Consider the following 25,778-nt stretch of genomic DNA (forward strand, 5'->3'; position numbering starts at 1 on the left):
TGAGGGGCTCCTGGGTGGCTTAGTCGGTTAAGCCTCTGACTGTTGGTTTCAGTTCAGGTCATGATCTCAGGGTCCTGAGAACAAGCCCCAAGTTGGGCTCTGTGCTCAAGAGGGGAGTCTGTTTGAGATTTTCCCTCTTCCTCTGCCTCTCCCCCCCACCCCCCCATGCACTTCTCTCTAAAATAAATACATCTTTAAAAAATAAAAACAAGGTGAGATAATGTTTGAATTTGATTAGAAGATCTGTTAAAAGATGATAGGCTTTTTAATTTTTTTTTAAAGATTTTATTTATTTATTTGACAGAAAGAGTGAGCACAGCAGGGGGAGCAGGAGAGGCAGAGGGAGAAGCAGATTACCCTGCTGAGCAGGGAGCCTGGTGTAGGGCTCGATCCCAGGCGCCCCAGCTTTTTAAATTTTTATTTTTTAAGTAGGCTCCATTCCCAATGTGGCACTTGAACTCACAACCCTGAGATTGAGAGAGTCGAATGCTCTACTGATGGAGCCAGCAGGCACCCCAAAACGATAGGCTTTTTTTTTTTTTTTAAAAGAGAGGGAGTGTGAGTGGGGGTTGGGGGTGGGGGAAAGAAGGAGAGAGGGAATCTTAAGCAGGCTCCACGTCCAGCGCAGAGCCCAGTGTGGGGCTAGATCCTGTCAGGACCTTGAGATCATGACCTGAGCTGAAATCAAGAGTCAGACATTTAACCGACTGAGCTACCCAGGTGCCTCCCCCCGCAACAAAAACTATAACCTTTAATAACATTTATGATAATAAAATTAATAAAATTTCTATATATGATGGAAAGAACTCTCATCTGAGCTTCAGAGGGCCTAGGATGTAGTCTAAATTTTGCCAGTAACTAGGTAAATTGCTTGTTTTCTTAATCTTGTGCAATAAGGATTGAACCTTTTATTCTTAGTTTACAGGAGTATCATGAAGATTAAATGAGATGTTAGTGTGCAGTCCCTTTGAAAAATGTGGTGCTGTAAACAGTGTAAGGTATTTCCAGTAAGACCAAGAAAAAAACAACTGGAATCCTGAGTATTTTAAGTTCAACTATACAAAATAAAGTCACATTGTGCATGTCAAGTAAGAATATCAACATCTATGATTTTTATATGCTTGTTAATCAATTATATTTATACAGGTTCACATTTATACTATGGGACAGTAGACTTCTGTAGTTTTTGGATTAAAACCTTATTAAAAAATCAGAATGTTAATAGCAGTTGCCTCTGTAATGGGATATAGCTTAATTTCCTTCCTTCCTTCCTTCCTTCCTTCCTTCCCTTCCTCTTCCCCTTACTCCCTCCCTCCCTCTCTTTCTTTCTGCTTTCTACAGTGGCATTATATCTCTTGTGTTAGAGGTTTTCTTTTTTAAAAAACTTTTTTCTTCCTTTTTTTTTTTTTTTTTTTCTGTGCTACACTGCTCAACTGTAGTAGAAAGGTAGTTGTAATGGCTAGCTGTAATGGCTCTGAATCCAGATTGTCTGGTTTAAATCTTTTTTTCCATCACCTAGTAGCCGTGTGACGTTGGCCAAATTTTATAATCTCCCTGGACCTCAAGTATCTCATCAAAATGAGGATAAAAAGAGTGCTTACTTCATACCATTGTGAGATTAAATGAGTTTTCCCTGTAAAGTATTTAGCACAGTACCTGGCATTCAGTAAATGCTCAATAAGTATTAGCTGTTAGTACTGTTTTACATGTTTTTTCCTGGCAAGTGATCTCCAGGATTTAAGGACTCTTTCTGATACTCAGCAAAGTATTTAAGACTACATAACTAGTTTATTGTCTGAAGTCAGTTTTTAAAACCAGAGCTATTTGATTCCATAGGTAGCTGTTCACTGTTTGACTAATTCCTTGAAGTAAATTTTTCCATTCATAATGTTATACTGGTTTGTAAAAATTACCTACAAATATAATGCTAGGATTATGACATAGTGATCACACTTTATGTGGTTTGTTTACTTGAGCAGAGAAGACGTACACTCCTTTTGTACCATATTTATTGTATTGGCTTTGGTAAATTTAAGCCTTAGGTATAAAAGCAATTTTTAATCCAAAGTAAATTAAAAGATACTAAGTTTTTGCTGACCTACTACTGAACTATTAGTTCAGGTAGGTTATTAATTTTAGGTATTTTTTGTTGCTTTCATGTATTTTTTTGTAATCTCAGCTTTTTTTTAAAAAATTTTTTTATTGTTATGTTAATCCCCATACATTACATCATTAGTTTTAGATATAGTGTTCCATGATTCATTGTTTGTGCATAACACCCAGTGCTCCATGCAGAACGTGCCCTCCTCAATACCCATCACCAGGCTAACCCATCCTCCCAACCCCCTCCCCTCTAGAACCCTCAGTTTGTTTTGTAATCTCAGCTTTTAATAAATGTTCACATTTTTCCTGTCTTTTGGTGAAGATATGTTTTTATTTCTGTTTATTTTGATGTAATTAAGCACCTCTAATGTGTTTATGGGCTGTTAGTATAACCTCTTTCGGGTTCATTTTTTCAAGACCCTTCCCCAATTATTATTATTATTTTTTAAAGATTTTATTATTTGCAAGAGAAAGTGCACAGAGGGAGAGGGAGAAGCAGACTCCCTGCTGAGCAGAGAGCCCGATTCGGGGGCTTGATCCCAGGAGCTTGAGATCATGACCTGAGCTGAAATCAAGAGTTAGATGCTTGACCAACTGAGCCACGCAGGCACTCCTCCTTGCCCAATTTTTTAATGAGCTGTCTTTTTGATATTGACTTATGGGAGTTCTTTATATTATATATATAGATATAGGATCTTTGTTGGGCATTGCATATGTCTTCTCTGGCTAGCCTTTTTTTTTTTTTTTTTTTTAAGATTTTATTTATTTATTTGAGAGAGAGATTGAGCAGGTGGAGAGGCAGAGGCTGAGTTCCCCACTGAGCAGGGAGCCCAATGCGGGGCTTAATTCCAGGACCCTGGGATCATGACCCGAGCCGAAGGCAAACGCTTAACCAACTGAGGCACCCAGATGCCCCTGAGTTACCTTTTATTAAAAGTATCTTAAACATTTAAACTTTCCTGTTGAAGGGATAAGGGAGCTTTGTCAACCTAATGTATAATGAAGATATTTTAAAATGTTTTATTGGGAAGCTTTATTGTTTTACCTTTTTCATTTAGATTTGTGATGCTTTTAGAATTTTGCTTTTGTTCAGAAGGGTCATTGTTTGGCCTCATGAAGTTTCACCTTACATATTTAAGACTTAGTACTCAGCAATTTTTAGCAACAGATGCATGGGGACTCTGCTAATTTATTTTTTCTATCTTTTTTCTCTATACTTCAGTTTGGGTAGTTTCTATTGCTGTGTCTTCCATTTCACTGATTTTTTCTTCTACGGTGTCGATACCTTTAATCTGATGACATTTTCATTGTATATATTATATTTTTCACCTCTAGAAGCACTATTTGGTTCTTTTTTATATGTTCTGTTTCTCTTTTCACGTGTTTATATTTTCCTTAAACTCTTGAGCATTTAGTTGTCTTGATATTTTGATCTCATTATTTAATCTTTTCTCTTATTTCTCCTGGTTATGGATCATGTTTTCTTGCTTCTTAGCTTATATAATAGTATTTTATTGGATGCTGGGTATTTATGAATTTTACATTGTTTTATATGACTTATCTGTCTTTAAAGAGTGTTGGACTTTGTTAATAGCAGACAGTGAAGGTACTTGTATATCAGCCTAGGGCTTTGTTTAGGGTGGGTCTAGAGTACACGTACTCTAGGGCTAGTTTTTGTCTTCTGCTGAGCAGACCTTTTTGCAGTATTTACTGAATTCTGCAGGTGTTCATTGAAGACTCCATTCTGGCTATTTGGAATTCTCAGTACCATGTGAACCCTGAAAATTCTTGAACCTACTGCTTCCTGGTCATTCTTTGTTTGGCCTCATGAAGTTTCCCTCTACATATTCAAGACTTAGCACTCATAGTTTTCAGCAACCAATGCATTTGGACCCCCTGCAGATTTTTAAATTTCTTTCTCTGCAAGTTCCATCAGCATTTGCTTTACCATTTGGTTGGCCTCATTGAACTTCATTCAGTCTTTGTCTCTTCAACTCTGTGTGGACTGTTGTGCTCTGCTTGGGATCCTTCTCCCTGTACTATGATCTATAGAGCAGGGGCATTTCTAAGCCTGTCATCCCCACCCCCCCCCCCCCATGGTTCACAACCCTGTGCTGCCTATTGTACAATGTCTGACAATAGTTATTTCATATGCTTTGTCCATTTTTGTTGTTTATAGTAAGTAGAAGGGCAAGTTCAACCTCACTTATTCCATCATGGCCAAAAGTGGAAGTTCCCTTACTATATTTTTACAGAAATAAATTTTCAGAGGTACACCTGGGTGGCTCAGTCAGTTAAGCGTCCCACTCTTGATCAGCTCTTGATCTCAAGCCCCATGTTGGGCTCCACACCAGGCATGAAGCCTACTTAGATAAAATTAAAAAAAGAAAAAGAAAAGTTTTCAGAAAGCTAATTGAAGATTTTAAGAATAATGCCCTTGAACTGTTCTTTGTATGTATATAGTTCCTGGAAAACATTGACACATCAGGAGTGTCTCTTTGAACTAGTGTTTACATCATAACTATACCTAATTATTATAAGAAAAACACACTGTAGTTAGGCTTTCTGCTGAGTAAATAGGAACATGAAATTTAATTACTTTGTTATGTTTCTTTGACTACATATGATTAATGATAGCTCTGAGTTACTGCTTCTGCTTTCCCTTCCCTCTTATCCCCAGATAACTCTGCCTGTTGAGTGTATAGTTGATTATGGGGAGGGGGGGCAGGAAATTAGGAAGCTATTGTAGAGAAATTGGGACTGATGGTACCTACTAGAGGATGGAAGTATGAGTGAAAGAAAGCACCAAAGATAAATAGGGCTTGTTTGTTTTTGTTTTTGTTTTTGTTTTCTTGACATCTGGTTGGGTGAGTTGAGGGAAAAGCATCTACTGAGATGATGAAGACTTGGTGCAGAACAGATTCTGGGGGAAAAATTCAGTTGTGTTTTGGATATATTAAGTTTAAGATGAGAAACAGCAAAGTAGAGATGATGAGGACGTAGTTGTTATAGAACAATTCTGTAGTTGTTCTAGCATTGAGCTTAAGCAGTTGATTTCTTTGATGCCAAATGTAAAATTTTACATTTTCATTGTTTTGTTTCTACATTTTTTTCTGCTGTGATTTTGTCATCATTTGCATTAAGTCTCCCAGATTTTGATGATAGTTGTAAGTAAAATTTGCTTAAGTTTATGACCGTGAATTCTGGCATAGATTATTATATCTTTTAGATGCAGGCTTTTTCCTGTAACAAATAGAATGGTTTAAAAAATAATTATTGGGGCGCCTGGGTGGCTCAGTAGGTTAGGCATCTGACTCTTGATTTTGGCTCAGGTCTTGATCTCAGTGGGGTGAGTTCAAGCCCTGCATTGGGGTCCACGCTGGGCATGGAGCCTACTTAAAAAAAAAAAAAAAGCATTAAAAAAAATAATTGTTATTAGTGAAACCACATATTGATACCTGAAAGTCAAATAGCACTAAAACATGATAAAAAAATATGTCCCCTTCTCCCCTACCCGCTCACCCTTTCACCTTCCCACTTCAGAATCAAGCACTCTCTTAGCCATTTTCTTTGGTATTTGCTTTCTTGTTGCTTAGTAATATACCACTGTACTTGGTACATGACTTTTAGAAAACATTTGTTGACTTCTGGTTATGGAAAAGAAGGACTTAGAACATCATTCACACATTCGTCCACTTTCCTTTTCCTCATTACCCTGTCATAGTTGTATCACAACATTTTGATAAACTGGCACTGAATATTTACATTTTTATAATTATGCATGTATTGTTTACTGTTAAGCTGAATATTACACTAAGACCATACTTTCTTATACAAGCCTTTATTTCTCCTGAGTTAATACTTGCTCATGCAGTTGGTTTTCTGTAGACGTATTTCTCATTTTTCCCAAATGTGTCTGAATTTCTGTCATTTGCTTATAAATAATAATTTCCATATTATGAAATATATTAGTTCCATTTTGCCCTTACTGGAAACCTATTCCATGGCGGCCTTTGGCTTCCTTTTTTATTTTGGAGTGGTTGTTCTCTAGTTCTTTTTTCTGCATTAGATTTATTTACCAAGTGCCATATTGTCTTGTTTTGTTTGATTCCTTTTAATGGTTTCATAAGGAGGAATGCATAGAGATAAAATTTTAGCTTTCTGAGAAGCCTGTGAGTGTCATTTTCACAACTTGATTGATAATTTGGCTGGGTGTAGCATTCTAGGTCGAAACTTGATTTCACTCTGAATTTTGAAGGCTATGTATAGATGTTTTCTAGTTTTTAACAGTATTCCATTGTTACTTTGGAATAAAATTTCAGTGATATTCTAAATACAGATCCTTTTTATGTGACTTTTTTCCCCCTCTGGAGGCTTTTCTTTATTTTTAAGGCTTTGAAATTTCATTATGATGTGCCATGGTATAGGTCTTTTTTTCCTTTTTCCTTATTTTGCATGCCACTTGTTCATCCCTGTGGCTTGAGAGACTTCTTTCCTTCAGTAAGAAGAAAATATTATTTTAAAATACAATTTCCAGACCTTTATTTTCTTTCAGTTTTCATTTTCTGTAACACTTGCTGGACATTTTGGAGTGAGCTGATGATTTCTTATTTTTCCTAACCTATATTCTGTCTCTTTGTCTTGCTTTTACTTTCTGTATTTGAATCTTCTGTATTTGTTTTTTTTTTTTTAAGTGGGATTTAGGAGAATATGGAAATAACATTTGATCACTCTGTGTATTTAGTAATCAAAATTTTAGTATTGAATTTAAAATTGCATTTCTTCCTAAACTCGATTTTTTCTTTTTTGTTTTGACAGAGATGTTATGAACATAAACAGTATCGAAATGGATTGAAATTCTGTAAACAAATCCTCTCTAATCCCAAATTTGCAGAGCATGGAGGTAAGTATAAATAACATATACTTGTAAGTGTAAGTAAATAAAGCTTTGCTAACTTGTTTGACTTCACTTATTTGGATTCTGTTACTCTCAGCTGCCCTAACTATTTTTCAGAGAGAATGGACCTTCTTTGACTCTTGTGTGAAGATGTTTTAATACTTAGTTTGAATTTAATGTTAAGAAAACTGTAACACATTCTACTTGATTTCTGGTTTATTCCTGCTTTGAAGATTAATGCTGTAGGAAAGGCAGAGAAAATTAGTAGGGACAGATATGTTTAGATTTAATAAATAAGCTCATTTAAGATACTAGAAAAATTTGCTTTAGAACTTTTGTTGAGCTGGAAAAATTTGATTTCTTACATTAAGCTTATTTAGAAAGTGTCCATTTGGTCCTTATCTTATGAGCTAGCATCTTTTTATTCAGCATTGTATCTTAGTTTTTCAAGACAGTCATGTTTAAGACATGATTTGTATATTGTGACGTTCTGAAAATTTACATAGGTTTTGCCTATGTGAGGGTAGAAGATTGGACAGTGAGATGTTGGTAGGGTAAGAGGAGAGTGTAGCTAAACTTGTGAAGATGCATAGGAAAACTAAGCTTTCGCAAGTCTGATTTGTACAGTTAGGAAACATGGCTCTTCAGTAATTAATTTGATAATCTCTTAGTATCAAAGAAAAAGGAGAGAGTAATAGCTCTCTATCGGCTCTCTTTACTCCTGTGTATTTTTACTATAATAAGATTGGAGGTGGAAAGCAGGGGGAATGAAACCACCTAAATTTATCTCTTTTTTTTCCTTGTTAAAAAATGTTTTTTGTTAGGTGGATGGTGTGTTGTATGAAGTGCCATAATTTAATTGAAAGTATTTTAACAGTACGTAAAATGATGGTTTGTCTTAGACTCACTGGCAGTACAGAGTTTCGTTAATTAAGGTACTTTAAGATGTTTGGTAAAACTTGTATGAATAGACAGGGCGCCTGGGTGGCTTAGTCGTTAAGCGTCTGCCTTCGCTCAGGTCATGATCCCGGGGTCCTGGGATCGAGCCCCGCATCGGGCTCCCTGTTCCGCGGGAAGCCTGCTTCTCCCTCTCCCGCTCCCCCTGCTTGTGTTCCCTCTCTCACTGTGTTTCTATCAAATAAATAAATAAAATCTTTTTATGCTTCGTAACATGCATGTTATAAAATTAGAAATCTTTTTTCTTTTCCTTCTCTGAGAACTTAGTATTTCTCTGAACTCTCTTAATCTTTTGATTGTAAATGACAAGTGCCTGATGTTTTCTTTGTTGTGTGTTTGGTAGTAATCCCAAAGAATCATTTAAAAATTTATGAAAATCAGAAATGTTAGAAAATTTATGTGGATGGTTTAACCATTGAACAGTGGATTTAATCTTAATGTAACTTGAGTTCACAGAAATAAAGTCTGTTTTAAGGTAAAGTTTTCTGTACTTTAAGGGAGTGCTTGATTATATGAGGTGACTCCATGGAATTCCCTTGAAGAACAGTAATAGAGTCATTGTATCTTGTTAGCACATGAATTACCAGATAATCATGCATCTTTGTATCTTTTTATTTAAAAAAAAAATTTTCTGGGGATGCCTAGACTATAGAAATGTGTGTTTCCTTGGTTTGTCAAATTTTAAAATATTTTAATTCTGTAGAAGTCTGAATGTTTTCCAAATAATCTTCTTGAAAGTTTAAGTTCTTAGAATAATGTAACATTTGTTTTTGAGATTATGATTACTTCTTTGTTGATTATTTTTAATGTTTAATTACTTTTTTCTTCCTTTTCTTTCTCTCTCTTTTTAAAAAACAGAAACCCTGGCTATGAAAGGATTAACATTGAACTGTTTGGGGAAAAAGGAAGAAGCTTATGAATTGGTTCGTCGAGGTTTGAGAAATGACTTGAAGAGTCATGTGTGTATCCTTTTTGAGATATGTTTAAGGATTGGACTGGGGTGTCTTAAGCTAAGACAGCAATTTGGGAGTCAGAAGTCTTAGATTCGTCTTACTGTGTAATTCCAAAGTTTTAAATTAACAGCTGTCTTCATGAACATTTTTATGTACCTACCCTGTTCTAACATTACTTCTGTTCAGATAAATTGGACTTGCCTTTTAAAATACCGTAGTCCTACCTTATCCGCAGTTTCACTTTCTGCAGTTTCAGTTACCCGAGGTCAACTGCGGTTTGGAAGCACATGATCCTTCTGACGCATTGTCAGGTCAGTAGTGATATTACACTACGTCACAGTGCCTGCGTCATTCACCTCACTTCATCTCATCACGTAGGCATTTTATCATCTCACATCACAAGGAAAAGGGTGAGTACAGTATAATAAAATATTTAAGAGAAAGAGAGACCATGTTCACGTAACTTTTATTACAGTGTATTATTATAGTTCTATTTTGTTATTGTTGTTAATCTCTTACCATGCCTAATTTGTAAATTAAACCTTATCATAGGTATGTGTGTATAGGAAAAAACATAGTTATATATAGGTTTCAGTACTGTTGGTTGTTTCAGGCAGTTTTGGGGAGTCTTGAAACCCCCACAGATAGGGGGTACTATATTTATGAAAGCTCTTCCACAATTACAAATAAAGAAGCACCCTGCAAATTTTATCATCATTACAAATTTAGAAAAAAATATGCAGTAGGAATAGTAGACAAATAGTATACTGATGAAGGGCACAGGCTTTGGAGTATGCTTCCCTTAGGTTTGAATTTCACCTTATCTTCTTTTTGTGATCTTAGGACTTAGTTTCCTAGTATATAAAATGAGGAGAACCATATCCATCTCATTGTGGTGTTGTGAGGATTTAATGATGAAATATATTAGATGTTTAACATAGTTTCTGATAATGCCAAGGTACTATACCAGATAAATTTTAACAGAAGTGTGAAGTTAGGAGCAAGTATAAATGTCTGAAGGAAGATAGAGAAAAAATTGTGGGTTGCTCTTTTTTAAACAGTTTTTTAACAAATATTTCTTTACCTATTTTGTGAGCTGATACAGTTTTTAGTGCTGAGACACTTAGAATTTGAGGTGTTTACCAGACCTCTGGCATACTACAGATGAAGAAAAGTTAGGGATTTTGCTGTCGAGGAATTTACAGTCTGGTGAAGGAAGGTACTTACTGGAAGCATATACAGAAACATGTTTGAGTATTACATAAAGCATTACAGCTTGTTCAAAAATTATCACTAATCCAGTAAAGCAGAAGTGAGTTGGGAGTAAGCAGAAACTCTAGGGTAAAAAAGACTAATTAATTAGTAAGACTGTTGTAGATACTTTTTCATCATTTTTAATGATTGGGCAGTGTTCTGTATGTATTTACTTAAATTTATTTGTGTTCCTCTTGATGGACATACGTTTCTTTAAATTTTTAGCAGTGTTAAACCCCTCCTAAAGTGTAGATTTTTAGGAGGTGAAGTTTAGAGGCAGTTAAAAGATAGTTGCAGTGCTCAAGAGGTGATGACGTCCTGAAATAAAGGTAATGGGGGCCAGATTATGAAGGGTAGTGTGTCTTAGGCTTTTAAAAACATGTACCAGCCAAATGAGAAGATTGTGTTAAGCTTTACTTTGTCATTTATAGTATGAAAGCAAGGATTTTTCAAATAAAATTTATGGTATTAAATATGTATTTTCAGTTACATGTGCCATCCTGGACATTATGTATTTAACTGACTCCGTTGAGGATCCCTGGCATAAAAATTGGTAGATTGAAAAGTTTGATCTGAGAAACAGTACAAGTTTTTGAAAGGGAAGTGAATTATTTTCTTTTGATTTTGTGGGTTTTTTTGTTTGTTTGTTTTTAAGAAAGGTTACTCTGGAGAGCATAAAAGCAGAGAGACTGAAGGTGGGAGGATGGGTGACTGTGCAGTAATCAAGATCTAAAGTGAAAAGGACCTGTATTAAGGGAGTGGGATTATTTACATATTTCCCCCCTTTATAGCATTTTTTATAACCAACTACAGTTTACTTATCTGTGCCCTTACTACAAATTTTTTGAATGCAGGAAATAGTCCATTTGGTCACCTACACCCTGATTATTAAGATATTTTAATAATTATTTGCTAAATGAATTTTTATCTTATATGTGGTTTTTATCTTCTATGTTGACTTTTAGGAACTTTGTACTGCACTAAGCGTTCTATACTAAGGATCTTATTAGCTAAAGAAAAGTACATGATGTAAAATAATTATGTCATGTGTATACCCATTCCCTCTTTTTTCTTTTAAAAGTAAAGATAATTCCATGGGCACCTGGGTGGCTCAGTCGGTTTTGCATCGACTGTAGATTTTAGCTCAAGGCATGATCTCAGGGTCCTGAGATCCAGACCAGTGATGGGAGCCTGCTTGGGATTTTCCCTCTCCCTCCGCGTATTGCACGCCCTCCCCACCCCGCACTCATGTGCGCATGCGCACTTCCTCTCAGTAGATAATTCATAACATTTATTGAGCATTTATTTTGTATGAGTCTTTTCCATTTAGTTATGAAACTATGCTGTATAGACTTTCTATTTACATTTTATAATTGAGGAAACACAACAAGACTAAGTAACTTACCAAGGTCACAGCTAATAAGACAGGTGAGACATATTTTCTTTGGCTCAAAAAGCTGTGTTGTTTTCCAGTGTGTTGAACTTCTATCTTTATATTCTCTCTCTTTTTTTAAAGCTTATACTTTTATAAATAGCTGTAGTTTTCTGAGTTTCTTGAGGAATATTATTGGAATATTATTTCTTGACTTGTAGGTTGTGTCCTTAACTAAATCCTTTAGGTTGGCATGTTTATGGCCTTCTCCAGAGGTCAGACAAGAAATATGATGAAGCCATTAAGTGTTATAGGAATGCGTTAAAATGGGATAAAGACAATCTTCAAATCTTAAGGGACCTTTCTTTACTGCAGATTCAAATGAGAGATCTTGAGGGTTACAGGGTAAGTAAAATAGCCAATTTTGTTATTCTAAGGGGAAAGTAGTATTAAAATATTTAAAAGTTTTTTGAGTACTTACTGAAAACAGAATTTTCCGTTCTTAAACAGAATTTAATTGAATCTTATTCATCTCCTCCTAGTAGTGATTGTGTATATTATGACTGGACTAATCAGATTTTTAAAATAAATTATTTTACTCTGAGGCAGAATTGGATTACTCTGTAGAATGGAGTTAATTCAGTGAATATTAACATTGACGTTCCTCAAATAGGCAATGCCTTTGTCTGCTAGTAACATGTAAATACAACCTTTAGTTCTCACATTTTTCTGGAAAGCCTATTTGTTTCTTCTTTTTACCTTCATTGAGACTATTCTTTGTGCCTGTATTTTAACCCTTAAATCAGTCTATTAATTTAGATCTGTATAGCCATGTGTAGTACCTGCTCAGTTGTTTTCTATAGATCTTAACTCAGTAGTTGGGCCCTGTATTTTAAAAAAAGTTTTTCTGCTGTACTCCTTTCCATCCTGTCTCTCTTTTTTTTTAAGTAGTCAGGAAGTAATAAAGCGGTCTGGTCTTAAGTTTTAAAACAGTTACAAGATTATCTTGGAGGCTTCATTGTACTTCTTACCAAATATTATTTTGCTCTTATAAAGTTACACAATATGGATGTCTGAAGCTGTTTTCTGTTATTATTCCCAGGATTGTGTTGCAAATTGCTCAGCATTGTTGGGTAAATTAATATGATCTTTTTAGGAGCATTTGCTTTCACTGTAAACCTAAGAAAAAAATGTGTTTTTTTTCCCCTTTAAAGGAAACGAGGTATCAATTACTTCAGCTTCGCCCTGCACAGAGAGCATCATGGATTGGTTATGCTATTGCTTACCACTTATTAGAAGATTATGAAATGGCAGCAAAGATTTTAGAAGAATTTAGGAAAACACAACAGGTAACAGCCAGAAGCCAGACCTAGTAAACTGGGTCTAATTCTAAGTATAATGATAAAAAAGAAGTGTATATAGACTTGCAAACTTTTTGTTTTGAAATAGTTTCAAACTTCAAGAAAAGTTGCAAGAATAGTACAAAGAACTCCAGGTAGGAGTTCAGTCACATTAACTGATTATTAATACTTGACACATTTACTTTACAATTTCTATTATCTACTTATCTTTTTAAATTTTTTTCCTGAAACATTTGAGAGTAATGCAGATACCATGATCTTTTACTCCTAAATCTGTCAGTGTGATACTTCCTAAGAATAACTCTATAGTTATTAACTCTATACACAGTACCGTGTAGATTATCAAAAATTAGGAAATTTAACATTGATAGACTGTTATTATCTAATCCACAGCCCATATTCAAAATGATTAATTGTCCTATTTATATCCTTTCTAAGATATTTCCCCCCATTACTAGAAGCATACTTTATATTTAGTTATCAGTTCTTTCCAGTCTGATTTAATCTGGAAGTTTTGAAGAGTTTCTTTGTATTTCATGACATTGAAATTTTTGAAGAGTACAGCAAGTGCTTTGTAGAATGTCCATCAATTTTTATTTCTTTGCTGTTTCTTCATTATTAGATATAGTTAAGAATTTTTGGCAGGAAACTACAGGAGTTATGTTTAGCCCTTCTCAGTTCATCACTTTGAGAAGTGTAAGGTCTGTTTGTTCCATTTAATTACTTGGTTAAGGTGGTGTCTGTCAGGTTTCTTTATTTAAAAATTGTTATTTTTTTCCTCTTTGTATTTGGTAAGCAGTTTGAGATTTTCTTGACTGTTCTTCATCAAACTTACCACTAATTTTAACATTCATCGATTGTGGTTCTTGCCTGAATCAACTATTCTATGATAGTTGCAAAGTGGTGATTCTCTAACTCTCTTATTTTTTCTAGATTTATTATTTGACATTCTACTGTTAAGTAAGAGCTTTCCTTTCTCCCCTACTTACTTATTAAGGATTTAGGGATTCTTACTTTATTCAGTGAGTTATAAGTTAATACTGTCATTTTTTTACTTAGTTGCTCTCTAGACAGATATTTAAGAATTTTTAGAAAATGAATTTTATCAGTTATTATCCTTTGATTTCTTTTATGTATTTTGAGTGTATAAACAGTTTTCTAATATGAAAACAAAATTCTTACTGTTAGTATTCTTTATATCCATATTATAGACATCCCCTGATAAAGTGGATTATGAATATAGTGAACTCCTTTTATATCAGAACCAAGTTCTTCGGGAAGCAGGTCTCTATAGAGAAGCCCTGGAACATCTTTCTACCTATGAAAAGCAGATTTGTGATAAACTTGCTGTAGAAGAAACCAAAGGTATTTAAAAAAATTTTTATTTTTATTTATCTATTTATTTATTTTAAAGATTTTATTTATTTATTTGAGAGGGAGCCTGCGCATGCACAAGTGTGGGGGAGGGGCAGAGGGAGAAGCCTACTTCCCGCTGAGCAGGGAGCCTGACGTGGGGCTCTCTGCCAGGACCCTGGGATCATGACCTGAGCCAAACCAAGAGTTGGACACTTAACTGACTGAGCTGCCCAGGTGCCCCAAAGGTGTTTTTTAAAGGATGTCATTTATTCTAGTATTTAGTTATTACGAAGAGCAAGACTAAAAAATCTAGTTGCTGCTGATAATTGCATATAATTCAGCATTTTGGTGATAGAAAATCTATTTCTTGCTCATACACACTGTGAATAATTTGGAATGTCAGAAAATACACATTTCAACAATGGGTATTAATATAAGAAAGAATAATTGCAAAAAATAAAACCATTAAATGAAGTGACTCAAGATATTTTTCTTTAAATAAAATGTTTTTGGCTTGAAGATATTAATAGGGTTTGATCAAAACACAGGAGGTAATTGCTTAATTTAATAAGACAGGAATAAATTTCTTAGGAACAGCTTATTAACAAAACTGAATGTGTTATTGACAGTAATATTTAGTGATAATCAGTCTTTCCTGAAGTATATATGGGGCAATTATGAGGTCTTTCTAGTTTATCTGGATGTCTTTCTGGACATAGAAAGAATATGAATTGAAACCAGAGATTTGGCTTTATGTGTGTGGATTGTGATAAGAGGGGTAGATTCCTAAAGATCTCCAGTGCTGCCATTTATTAGAAGGCTGAGAAAAAGGAGTCTCAGTTTTAAAACTTGAGGAACTGATCATAGAAAATGAAAGAAGAATAACAAAGTAACTGAAAATAGAAGTATTTTTCAAGAATTACCATCTGAAATGTCTCTTTACCTGGCTTAGTCCAGGGAACTGACGTTTGCTGGTTTCAGGTTCCTTTGGCTCTTGTTGAAGTTGAACACTAAAAAAGTGCGATACTTGAGCTTGCATAGTGGATATAACCATTATTTGCCAGATGAGCTTTCAGCAGAGGATGATGCTACTGGCAAGAAAAAAATGGAAGTCTCTACCTCTGCTGGAGCTCACTTGTGAACTATAGATCCAGAACAGCCATCTTTCATTTGAGTTGATCATCCCTTAACAATCTATTTGTTATAAAGGGAGGGAATTTCTTACTTTATAGAAAGATCACAAGATTGGAAAAAACTAGTTCGGGTTCCTTCATTGGCTACTATAACTAGCTGTATGACCAGTCACAAGGCTTGGACCTTGGTTTCTTTATCAAAATACATGATAGTTTTCAAAATACTCTTAAGTACATTGTTTCATTTGATCCTTTTGATAACTGTATTAGAAAGAATGACAGATCAAGTTAGGTGAGGATTCAGAATTGATCAGTGGATTTTAGGAATTTGGAAGTCATTGGTGACCTTAACAAAAGCATTTTCTGAAAATTTGGAAGGAGGGTGGTAAAAGCTCAAACAAATCAACTAGAATTAAATGACATTGGAAGTCAAGGAATTAAAGATAGCATGCATGGATGACTCAAAAGGAAGTTTGTTGTCTAGGGCAACAGATAAGTGGGGTGGTGCTAGATGAAATGGAATACAGAATCAAAAGGTTTTTTACAGTATGTGCTTATGCTCACTGGAGAATGATCCAGTAGAGACAGAATATTTAATACAACAGAGAAGATGTGATCTAGTGGATAAGTTGAAAGATTAGCTTTAGATAACAGTATGAATAGTTCATAGTAGCAAGGGAGGGTAGAATATATAGGCAAGTAGATATATAGATGTAGTGGATATTTGGGAGTTCTCTTCTAATTGCTTCCATTTTCTCAGTGAAATAGGAAACAGCCATCAATTCATTCCAGAAGGTATTGATACTTAGAGTGAGTCAGGTGATGGGGACGGGATATATAAAGAATAGAAAGGAACCGAGAGTAGAACATTAATCTTTGGAAATTCCAGTAATAAAGGCATTGTTAGTGGTCTGAATAATTTGCAAACTTCTGGAGTGGGTGAGTGGGCGTAGTTAAGCAGAAAGTTTCATTGTTAATTCTTACACCACCAGTTCCTTCTACAAAGACGAGGTGGGAGAGAATTAAGGAAAGGAAATGTTGGATGGGTGTAATGTAGGGGAGGAAAGTTGCAGGATTTTTTGTTCTCAGTGAAGTAGGCTTTTGATTAGTATAGAGCAGGTTTGTCAACCTTGGCACTGTTTTGGGACTGAGATGTTGGGGATGGAAGTTTCCTATATGTTGTAGAACACTTAATAGCATACCCTAGCGTCTTCCTATCAGAATACCAGTAGCACTACCCCATCACTTATTGTGATAACCAAAAAATGGCTCCTGATATTGGCAAAAGTGCCTTTGGCTGAGAGCCACTGAAATAGACGTTAAGAATATCGGCTTTTTTAGCCAAATTACTTAGATTCAGATCCTGATTCCAACAATTAACTATCTGAAAGTCCCTCAGCAAGTTTACTTAAGTTCTGTCTGCTTTAAAATGATGAAAATAATAGAGTTTTGAGAGTTGAATTACTTAATGCAGGTGAAACATTTAAAAGTCACTGGCAAACAGTGAACACTCGGTAAGTGTTCATTTTTATTGTCTGATGAGAGCAGAGGGTGCAGGGGTGAAGTCATGCATGGTTTGAAAATAATACCTTTGGTGGATGGAAGCCTGTTAAGGGTAAGGAAAAGTATACCTGAGCAGTGTTTGAGGCTCATTTGATTTTGGAGCTCATAGATTTCTAGTGAAACTGGTGTCTCTGTCCGTTCATCTAATGACCTGCTTCCTTTTGTGAGAAGGTGTGTAACAAGCAAACATTTGGGGTGATCCAGGCCTTAAAATTGGTAAATAAGGGAGCCTTAGGTTTTGAGACTGATTTTGATATTTGGGGCTGTTAATGTCATTTAGGGATGAGATTGGCTATGCAGCCCAGAGAAAACCAGCAATGAGTCTATGAGTTACTGAAGGGTCTGAAGAAAAGGGAATGGTTTTTCTCTAAGATTGAAGGCTAGGATTAATGAGACAAGAATAAGCTAAACAAGACAGTTAAGCTTAAAGCAAGATAGGTGCCCTGTTTAGTAGTTGGAAGAGCTAGAAAAAGCAGGTTTGAATGTGGCCATGACTGTGGGGTGCTATAGCTGAATCCTTTTATAATTGATTTGGAGATCATAAAGTTAGAGTGTTGAATTGGGTCAATAATTCAGACGTGAAATTATCTGTGTTATGTCAGGCATAATTAAGCAGTAGATGGTGGCTTGGTGACTGTGTTTAGTGAATTTGGGGAATAGCCTGGAGTTAGACAATACCTGAATAATTGAGGATGTGGAGAGGATGGCATTTCTACATAAGAACTTCAAAAAAAAAAAAGACAGTGACATGGTAGTCTTGTTGAAGGGTATTGGGAATTCAGGAGGATACCAAACCACTTCCCAACATTGAAGAGGTTTTAAGAGGAAGTTTAAGGAAAAGTTTTAAAGAGATAATCAAGATATTTAGTTAATTAAATTTGTTTTTCATCAGGGGAACTTCTGTTGCAGTTAGGTCGTTTGGAAGATGCAGCTGATGTTTATAGAGGATTACAAGAGAGAAATCCTGAAAACTGGGCCTATTACAAAGGCCTGGAAAAGGCACTCAAACCAGGTAGTATTGTTTAAAACTTTTTAAGTTTTTAATTGCTCCCCTTGTTGATAAATATTTTATTAACTCATTGAAAAGCATAACTAGAAAAATAGTGGTTAAGAATTGGTTTCAAAATCTGAATACAAAAGTACAGTTGCAAACTTCCATTCAATATGGCAGATTGAGCATTTTCTGAAACCTCTCTTCTACACATTTATAGAAATAGTTGAGAGAAGAATTTCAGAAACAACTTAAAAATTCACAAATGGCATGGCAGCATAAAAATGGAAAGGGAAATTCCTACTGACAGAAATGTCTCCTTACTTACAGAGATGTCTCCCTAAAGGAAAGAAGCAAGCTTAACTTCTGTGGCCACAGCAGCATGGCCTGCCAAGGGCACATGAATGTAGCCAAGCTGAAAGAACAGTACTGTTTCCTATGTGGGAAGAGGGACTGAATTTCCATCAGTCAAATGAACTTGGGTCCAGAGACTCTGCCCACAACTCCCCTTTACCCTCTCCCATGAATGGGACCCACTTGTGAGGACAGACCCAGAAACATGTCATCTACAGATAGGGTCCTTAGCCAAGATGATCTGATTTGAGGCTGTCTCCCTCAAGACTGGTAGTGAGCCATTACTGATACGTTGATATATACAAGAGAAACCTTGTAACAAAGAGTATTTTGCTACTGTGGAACACTGTCACAGGAATGGTAATCATTAGTACAGCAAAAGGGAGTAAATGGAGGAATCTAAGATGAAAAAAGGAAATTGCAGTCATGAAATATGAAAAGTTATGAGAAAGTACCAATTAGGAATCTAGGAAATGAAAAGCCTACTTATTTTTTTTTTTTAAGATTTTATTTATTCGTCTGAGACAAAGAGATAGAGAGAGAGGGAGAGCATCAGTAGGGGGAGAGGCAGAGGCAGAGGGAGAGGGAGAAGCAGGCTCCCGGCTGAGCTAGGAGCCCCATGTGGGGCTTGATCCCAGGACCCTGGGACCATGACCCAAGGTGAAGGCAGACACTTAACCATCCTAGCCACCCAGGCACCCCTAAAAGCCTATTTATTGACATAAAAATCTTAATAGATTGAATGGAAGAGGGTCCACAACTGAGGAGAAGTTAGTGAACTGGAAGATTGAACTGAGGAGAGCTCTCAACTGAGATTAAAAGAAAATATAAAAGAAATATGGAGAAATGGAAGATTAGGGGATAGATCCAAAAGCTCTAAAATAAAGGATAGGCTGAAGAGAATAGTAGAGAAGCAAAGGAAACATAATAACCAAGCCTTTCTTAGAACTAAAGTTAAGGGAGTCCTTAGATTCTGAAAGGTACCTAAAGCAGAAAGGATAAAGAAAATTATGTATTTTAGATGATAATAGGTATTTAAAATATGAAAATATTAGAAAAATATTCTAAAATGATTGTTGGTATATTTAGGTGGTTAGATTATAAATTTTCTTTTCACCTTCAGCTTTTCTGCTTAATAAGAATTTATATATACTTGGAAAAATTTATAATTTGCTAGAAAACACATAGAAGTTATAATTATATATAAAAAGAATTATTTTTTTTGTTTGCAGCTAATATGTTAGAACGACTAAAAATTTATGAGGAGGCCTGGACTAAATATCCCAGGGGACTGGTGCCAAGAAGACTGCCGTTGAACTTTTTATCTGGTGAGAGTAATTGCAAAGGAATGAAAATGATGTAGGGTTTACAGTTTGTTTTGTTGGTTTTAGATATATGAGTATGCATATTAATATTGAAGTATGCATTTTAGAGTTGTCTGGGTAGATGCAAATCAACAGAATTTTTTTCTTCCAAGGTGAGAAGTTTAAAGAATGTTTGGATAAGTTTCTAAGGATGAATTTCAGCAAGGGTTGTCCACCAGTCTTCAATACTTTGAGGTCATTATACAAAGATAAAGAAAAGGTAAAGCCAAATACCACTTTTTCCCCACTATCATTTCTCCGCTTAGTATTTGGAATCGTTGATTCTTGATTATCTATGTACATAGTACACATTTTGTGAATCTGCTGTTTTCCTGTCTCATGGTTTAAATGCTTCTATACCTCTTACTTTTCATCCTTTTCTCTTTTTAATCAAGTAACTTATTATTTCCTTATTTTCTCTTTTATTTCTGCTATTTACTTTGAGTCAGTGTAGGTATGAAAAGTTGGTAAGGTAGTGATTTCTTCAGTATTTTCTCTAATCTTTGTTCATGGTGAAGGTCAGAAGTGATTTTTTAAACTAAGGTTTAGCTTAGTAATCTTTCTTCTTTCTTATCTGGTAGAAAAAAAAATTCTATCAGCAGTTTGTTTGCTGTCCTAGTAAGTTAACTTACTCTTTTAGCTGTGTATAATAATGCTCAAATTGCTTATTAAGAGGTTGTTTTAATCTTAATTTAGATTATTTTGCTTGCAAGTACAGTGACATCAAGGCATGTTGGTTGGATAAAAATAAATCAGTTACAGTAAAGAATCAGAAAGATGGGACTAATTAAACATGCTAAACACTTTAACCTAAAGCACAGAAGGTGTGTTTATTTTCCAGTTTTTTGTTGAGAGGCCCAAGGTATGGGCTTTATTGATGACTTTGACTCTTTTTTTAAATTGCGTAAATCACATTCATAAAATGTGGTCTGTTGTTTTCAGTATCAATAGCGTGGGAACGCTTGATTATAGCGTCTTGATTATAGAAGCCTATATATTAATGATTTTCCCCTTTATGGTTGTATTATTGAAACCTGAATTTGTTAGGAGTATCTAATTTATCCTTGAGTCTTTCCATGGTATTCAACTTAAAACAGTTTTTTCTTTTGTTCTCATTTATTAAGTTTGCATAATATTGAATTAAATTCTGTAATGATGATAATAAATGCAACTGATTTAAACAGGTTTGGGAAAACAAAACTCTTAGTAAGCATGTAGCTCAACTTGTGGGAGCAGAAGAACATGGGCGCACCAGAATAACCTAGCTGTGACCATTCAGTCCTCACAATTTTCTGAGGTAATGGAGAGAGCTGGTGTTAATCTGTTGAGTCGGTGAAGTTGAGGTCATTTAGGAGAGCTTCTATAGTAACAAATCCATTATAGATGGATTAAGTGAAGAAGGGAATTAATAAATTAAAAGTATTCACAGATCTCTTACAAAGCCAGGAGCAAGTGGCATAGTCATGACTCAGGAGAAACCAGAACCTGGACATCCACTCACTATCCTGGATTTCAGAAACCCACCCACTTTTCTGTTTCAGTTTTACTAATGTTTTCCCTTGGATTCTAAAATTGAGAGTTGATGCTATTACGTACTTTTGGAATTTCTCTTTTCACGTAGTTTTTAATTCTTGATTCCTAAAGGGCAGATGTTAATTGTGGGTGTTATTTATGTGAATTGAGATAAAAATGAACCAAGATAAGAGTCATCCACAATATTACCTACAGTATTACCTCTTTTAATCCAACCTTTTCCTGATTTCTAGCTCAGCTTGATGCATATTCCCTCCTTTCTAGCAGGGAAGGGGACCAGTAAGTTTTTAGAAAGTTATATCTTTTTTTTTTTTTTTTTAAGAATTTATTGATTTGAGAGAAAGAGAGGGAGGGAGGGCACGAGCAGGGGGAGGGGCAGAGGGAGAGGGACAAGCAGACTTGCTGCTGAGCGCAGAGCCCGATGTGGGGCTCAGTCCCAGGACCCTGAGATCATGACCTGAACCAAAATCAGGAGTCGGGCACTTAACCAACTGAGCCACCCAGGCACCCCGAAAGTTATATCTTAATACCTTCAAAAATGTATGGTTTACGTGCTTTTAAGTTTTTATCCATAGGTTAAGAGGTTTTATAAGAGGGTGTGTACATGAGTGTATGTGTGCGTGCGCATGTTTTGGAATGTTGATGTAGCCCTTTAAAATAGTAAATAACATGTTTTGTACCAGAATGGTAACTGCATGTATATATATTTTATTAAAGTGTGCTTGTGTGTTTGTACTCTAGGTGGCAATCATAGAAGAATTAGTAGTAGGTTATGAAACCTCTTTAAAAAGCTGCCGATTATTTAACCCTAATGGTAAGTGCTCAAGTTTTATGTTTTAAAAATATCCTGGAATTTTTAACATATTATGAAATTCTTAATCAGAAGGTCAGTATTATTCATTATTTAGACAGTAAGCTTAGTATATTTAAACTTTTTTTAAGATGGAGATGCATTAATTTGCACATAGTGTGAAAATATTTGGTTAAGAGAATCATATTATCTTACTGGAAGAAAATGTAAAATTTAAAACATTTACAAAACTAGATCTAATCATACAATGATCCTCCATCATTTACCCATCATCCAGTTTCAATAATTTTTAACTCATGGGAAAACATATTTCATCTATATTCTTACCTACTTCCCTCTTTTCGCATGTTATTCTGAAGCAAATCCCAAACATCACATCATTTTATCTGTGACTATTTCAGTATTCTAACGATCATAACCAAAGTATCATCACCACACCTGAACATTAATACTTTGTTAAGATCAAAGACAAAAGTCTATGCTTACATTTCCAGTTATCTTAGAAATGTCATTTTTTTCTTCTTTGGCTTTGAAGTTGTTTGAATGAGGATCCATATGAAATCTGTACTTCGAGTTTGATATGTCTCAACTCTCTTATAAAAAAATCTATAGGTTTTCTATTTGCTCTTTTTCCTGCAGTTTGTTTAAAAAATTAGTTTTTTTTCTTAAGTTTTTCGACAGTCCAGATTTTGCTGAATGGACTCTGATGGTGTTGGTTAACATGTTATTCCTCTGTCCTCTGAATTTGTTATAAATTGGTAGTTGGGTGTAGAGCTGTGGTGTCTAGTATAATAGCTATTAGCCACGTGTGACTATTAAAATTTTTTACATTAAATAAAATTAAAAATTCAGTTCCTCAGTTGCAGTAGCCACATTTCAGGTGCTGCTCAGTAACTGTGTAAAGCCAGTTGCTACTACCATATTTGCCAGGGCAAATACAGAACATTTCCATCCTTGCAGAAGCTTCTAATGGACGGGTCTGAGTAGAGGATTAATGAGATTCACTTTTTTTTGTTTGTTTCCTTTTAAATATAGGGGGTGAACAAGGTTATTTCATGGGTGGAGGGTGGTAGTATATTCTTCCATCAGGAGGCATTTAGTGTTTGTTTTGTATGTTAGCAACTGTCAGGAATTACAAATGGGTGATAGTCTATCATTCATCTTCTGTTATCTTACAAGAGAAATTTCCCTTCCATCTGTTACCTGTTTATCCAGTATTTTGGTTTTTATATAGGAAAAGCAAGATAAATGCTGCTTCTTTTCCCTCTATCTCCTACTTTTTGTTGTTGTTGTTGTTCTTTACCAGTTTTTAAAATAATGAATTCATTTAGTAGCATCCTTCAAAGATGCCAGTGCATATTTTAAAGGTATTATGAATTCATGGGTTTAAACATACTTGATGTTTTAAATCATTGCTGTTTCACATGGCTCCAGCCTTCACATACCATGGTGTAGTAGTTGATAGCTTTTTTGCAGTTTGGTATGACAAGATATTCCAGCTCATCTGGTATACTGCCCATAGCAGACCTGGAATCAATTGTTTTTCCAAAGGAGCCCTGGTTCTTACAGTGGGAAACCCCAGTATGGGACCTGGGGTGCTCATTGCTTTTGGGTTGATTATTGTTTCTAGGTCTCAGATTAATTTTAATAATACTTTTTAGAAGGCGTTACCATGGTTTCATTGGTTAATCATCATGATGTTCCTTTGATTATCAGCATTTTCCTACATATTTTACAAATGTGGAAGAGGTTCAATGACATGCCCAAGAATATGCAGCACTTTAGTTGCAGATCTATCAGATCGGGAGTTGGTGAGTTCCACTCCTATTGTTTGTCCACTGAGCCATCCTGCTTTTACTAGGATAAAAATAAGCAATCTATTGCTTTCTTTGAAAGCAAATAACAGTTCTTAGATTTTAGATATTGGTATTTAAAAAGTATTTTATAATGTGTGGGTTTTATATTTAACTTACACATTTTCTTGTGAGTATATAAAAATTAAATTATGAACTAAAATGTAGAGTAAGCATTTTTACTTATCTCATTTTTTGGGTATAGTTTTTATTCAGCCTAAATTACGCATCATTGCATATCAGCATAATGTTAGAATATATTAATATAATCACCCAAAACTCAACCACATCACAAGTATATTTATGTATAGTTTAGTACATTAGCTAGAAACCCAATTAAGCAGTCAGGCCTTTTTTTTTTTTTTTTAAACCTCACATTAATGGAAAATCAAAATTTTTTCTGATACCTTTTTTGCCCCTCATAAATAATATCCTGATCTTTACACTTTCATAGTACTAGCACAACTTGTCTCCCCCACCCCTGCCTCCCCATTCCTTTCAGTTTCTTTTTTTGGGTAATTTTTTATATCTTTGATCTCATTTATCTGCCGTATTTATTATATAAAGTTCTTACTAAATTCAAGGTAATGTGTTAGGGGCTATAATGATACAGAACAGACAACATGGTCCCTTCCAAAGATCTTACGAATTTAAGGATGGTTTTATAGCTAGATACATAAATAAATGGTTCAAACTACTTTTCCTTATTAATAAAGATAAAGCCATTTGGAGGTGGGTACTCTCTTAATGTATGTAATGATTAATCTTGGTTTATTTCCTCTCCCACCCACCTCCCCCACTTTTTAAAGATGATGGAAAAGAGGAACCACCAACCACATTACTTTGGGTCCAGTACTACTTGGCACAACATTATGACAAAATTGGTCAGCCATCGATTGCTCTGGAATACATAAATACCGCTATTGAAAGTACACCTACATTGATAGAACTCTTTCTTGTGAAAGCTAAAATCTATAAGGTAAAAATCTTCCCTCCCGCTTTTTTATAAGGTAATGAGTCTTATAAAAACTTTTTTCTATAATTTGTAGATTCTAAAAGCTGTGATAAAAATGATATATTTGATGACTTGTAAAACCTGGAATAACTATAGAACATTTCTCAGTCTGATTACTTTTAGATTTGTCATGGTCATGATAATTTACTCATTTATATGTCTGTATACACACAGATATACATACATGCATATGGTTATTCAGATATGTGGTTATTCATATTACATATTCTTATACATTCACACACATGTCTGGTTATTTTCTTGGTTTTAAGTAGTAACAGTATAGGTACTCTAATTTGCTGCGACATGTTTGTTTCTGTTAACACTTGAGTATGACCATGATCAGTATCTGGTAATCTTAATGAAATGAAATTGAAGATTTTACTATTTTACTTGTCTTCTTAACTTCTTGGTCTTACTTGAGAATCTCCAGTCATATGTTTTAGCATCATCTTAAAGTTGGCTCTTCTTTTTCTTAAGACAAATACAAATTAGTAATAATAGCTCTTAAAGAAGAGATTATAAACTTAAAATTTATTTACCAAAAACAATGAAGTTAAGTATTATTTTAAAAGCACTTTTCAAAGCCAGGTTATACTCATTAGTTTTGTGGCTTTGACAAATGGACTAGTAATGTAAATTAAAACACATCGTGGAATGTCCAGTAATAGGCAGTAATGTTCCCTGGTTGCTTTAGGTTAGAAACTTAGCCAATATCTTTGCCTTTTTTTTTTTTTTTTAACTTTTCAATGTTGATGAATAATTTTTTAAAATAAGCATTGTTGTATGTTAACAGAATTTCCCTGATACTCAGCCGTGATGCCTTTTATGAACTTTCTCTTGTTCTGACTTATTTTAATTATTTATTCTTAAAATTCAACCATTGTTTTTGAGTATTCATTATGTGC

At 34.8% G+C, this 25,778-nt stretch overlaps 1 protein-coding gene across 5 annotated transcripts in view; it reads left to right on the forward strand.

Moving 5' to 3' along the window:
- Positions 1-25,778, forward strand: part of NAA15 (N-alpha-acetyltransferase 15, NatA auxiliary subunit) — a 79,955-nt gene that overhangs the window by 24,275 nt on the left and 29,902 nt on the right. For 3 of the 5 annotated variants that reach the window (XM_036078958.2, XM_078069245.1, XM_078069243.1), the window contains exons 2-11: positions 6,922-7,006; positions 8,816-8,920; positions 11,784-11,941; positions 12,751-12,885; positions 14,109-14,262; positions 17,842-17,961; positions 19,527-19,622; positions 19,772-19,878; positions 21,933-22,005; positions 24,665-24,834. In XM_036078958.2, coding sequence (XP_035934851.2) covers positions 6,922-7,006; positions 8,816-8,920; positions 11,784-11,941; positions 12,751-12,885; positions 14,109-14,262; positions 17,842-17,961; positions 19,527-19,622; positions 19,772-19,878; positions 21,933-22,005; positions 24,665-24,834 — 1,203 coding nt within the window. Of the gene's footprint in view, positions 1-1,003; positions 1,089-6,921; positions 7,007-8,815; positions 8,921-11,783; positions 11,942-12,750; positions 12,886-14,108; positions 14,263-17,841; positions 17,962-19,526; positions 19,623-19,771; positions 19,879-21,932; positions 22,006-23,718; positions 23,814-24,664; positions 24,835-25,778 lie in introns of those variants that run through there. The other 2 variants (XR_013446468.1, XM_078069244.1) reach the window with 2 other exon arrangements.

The sequence above is a fragment of the Halichoerus grypus genome, chromosome 3, assembly GCF_964656455.1.
Source record: "Halichoerus grypus chromosome 3, mHalGry1.hap1.1, whole genome shotgun sequence".
In the NCBI taxonomy this organism is placed as follows: domain Eukaryota; kingdom Metazoa; phylum Chordata; class Mammalia; order Carnivora; family Phocidae; genus Halichoerus; species Halichoerus grypus.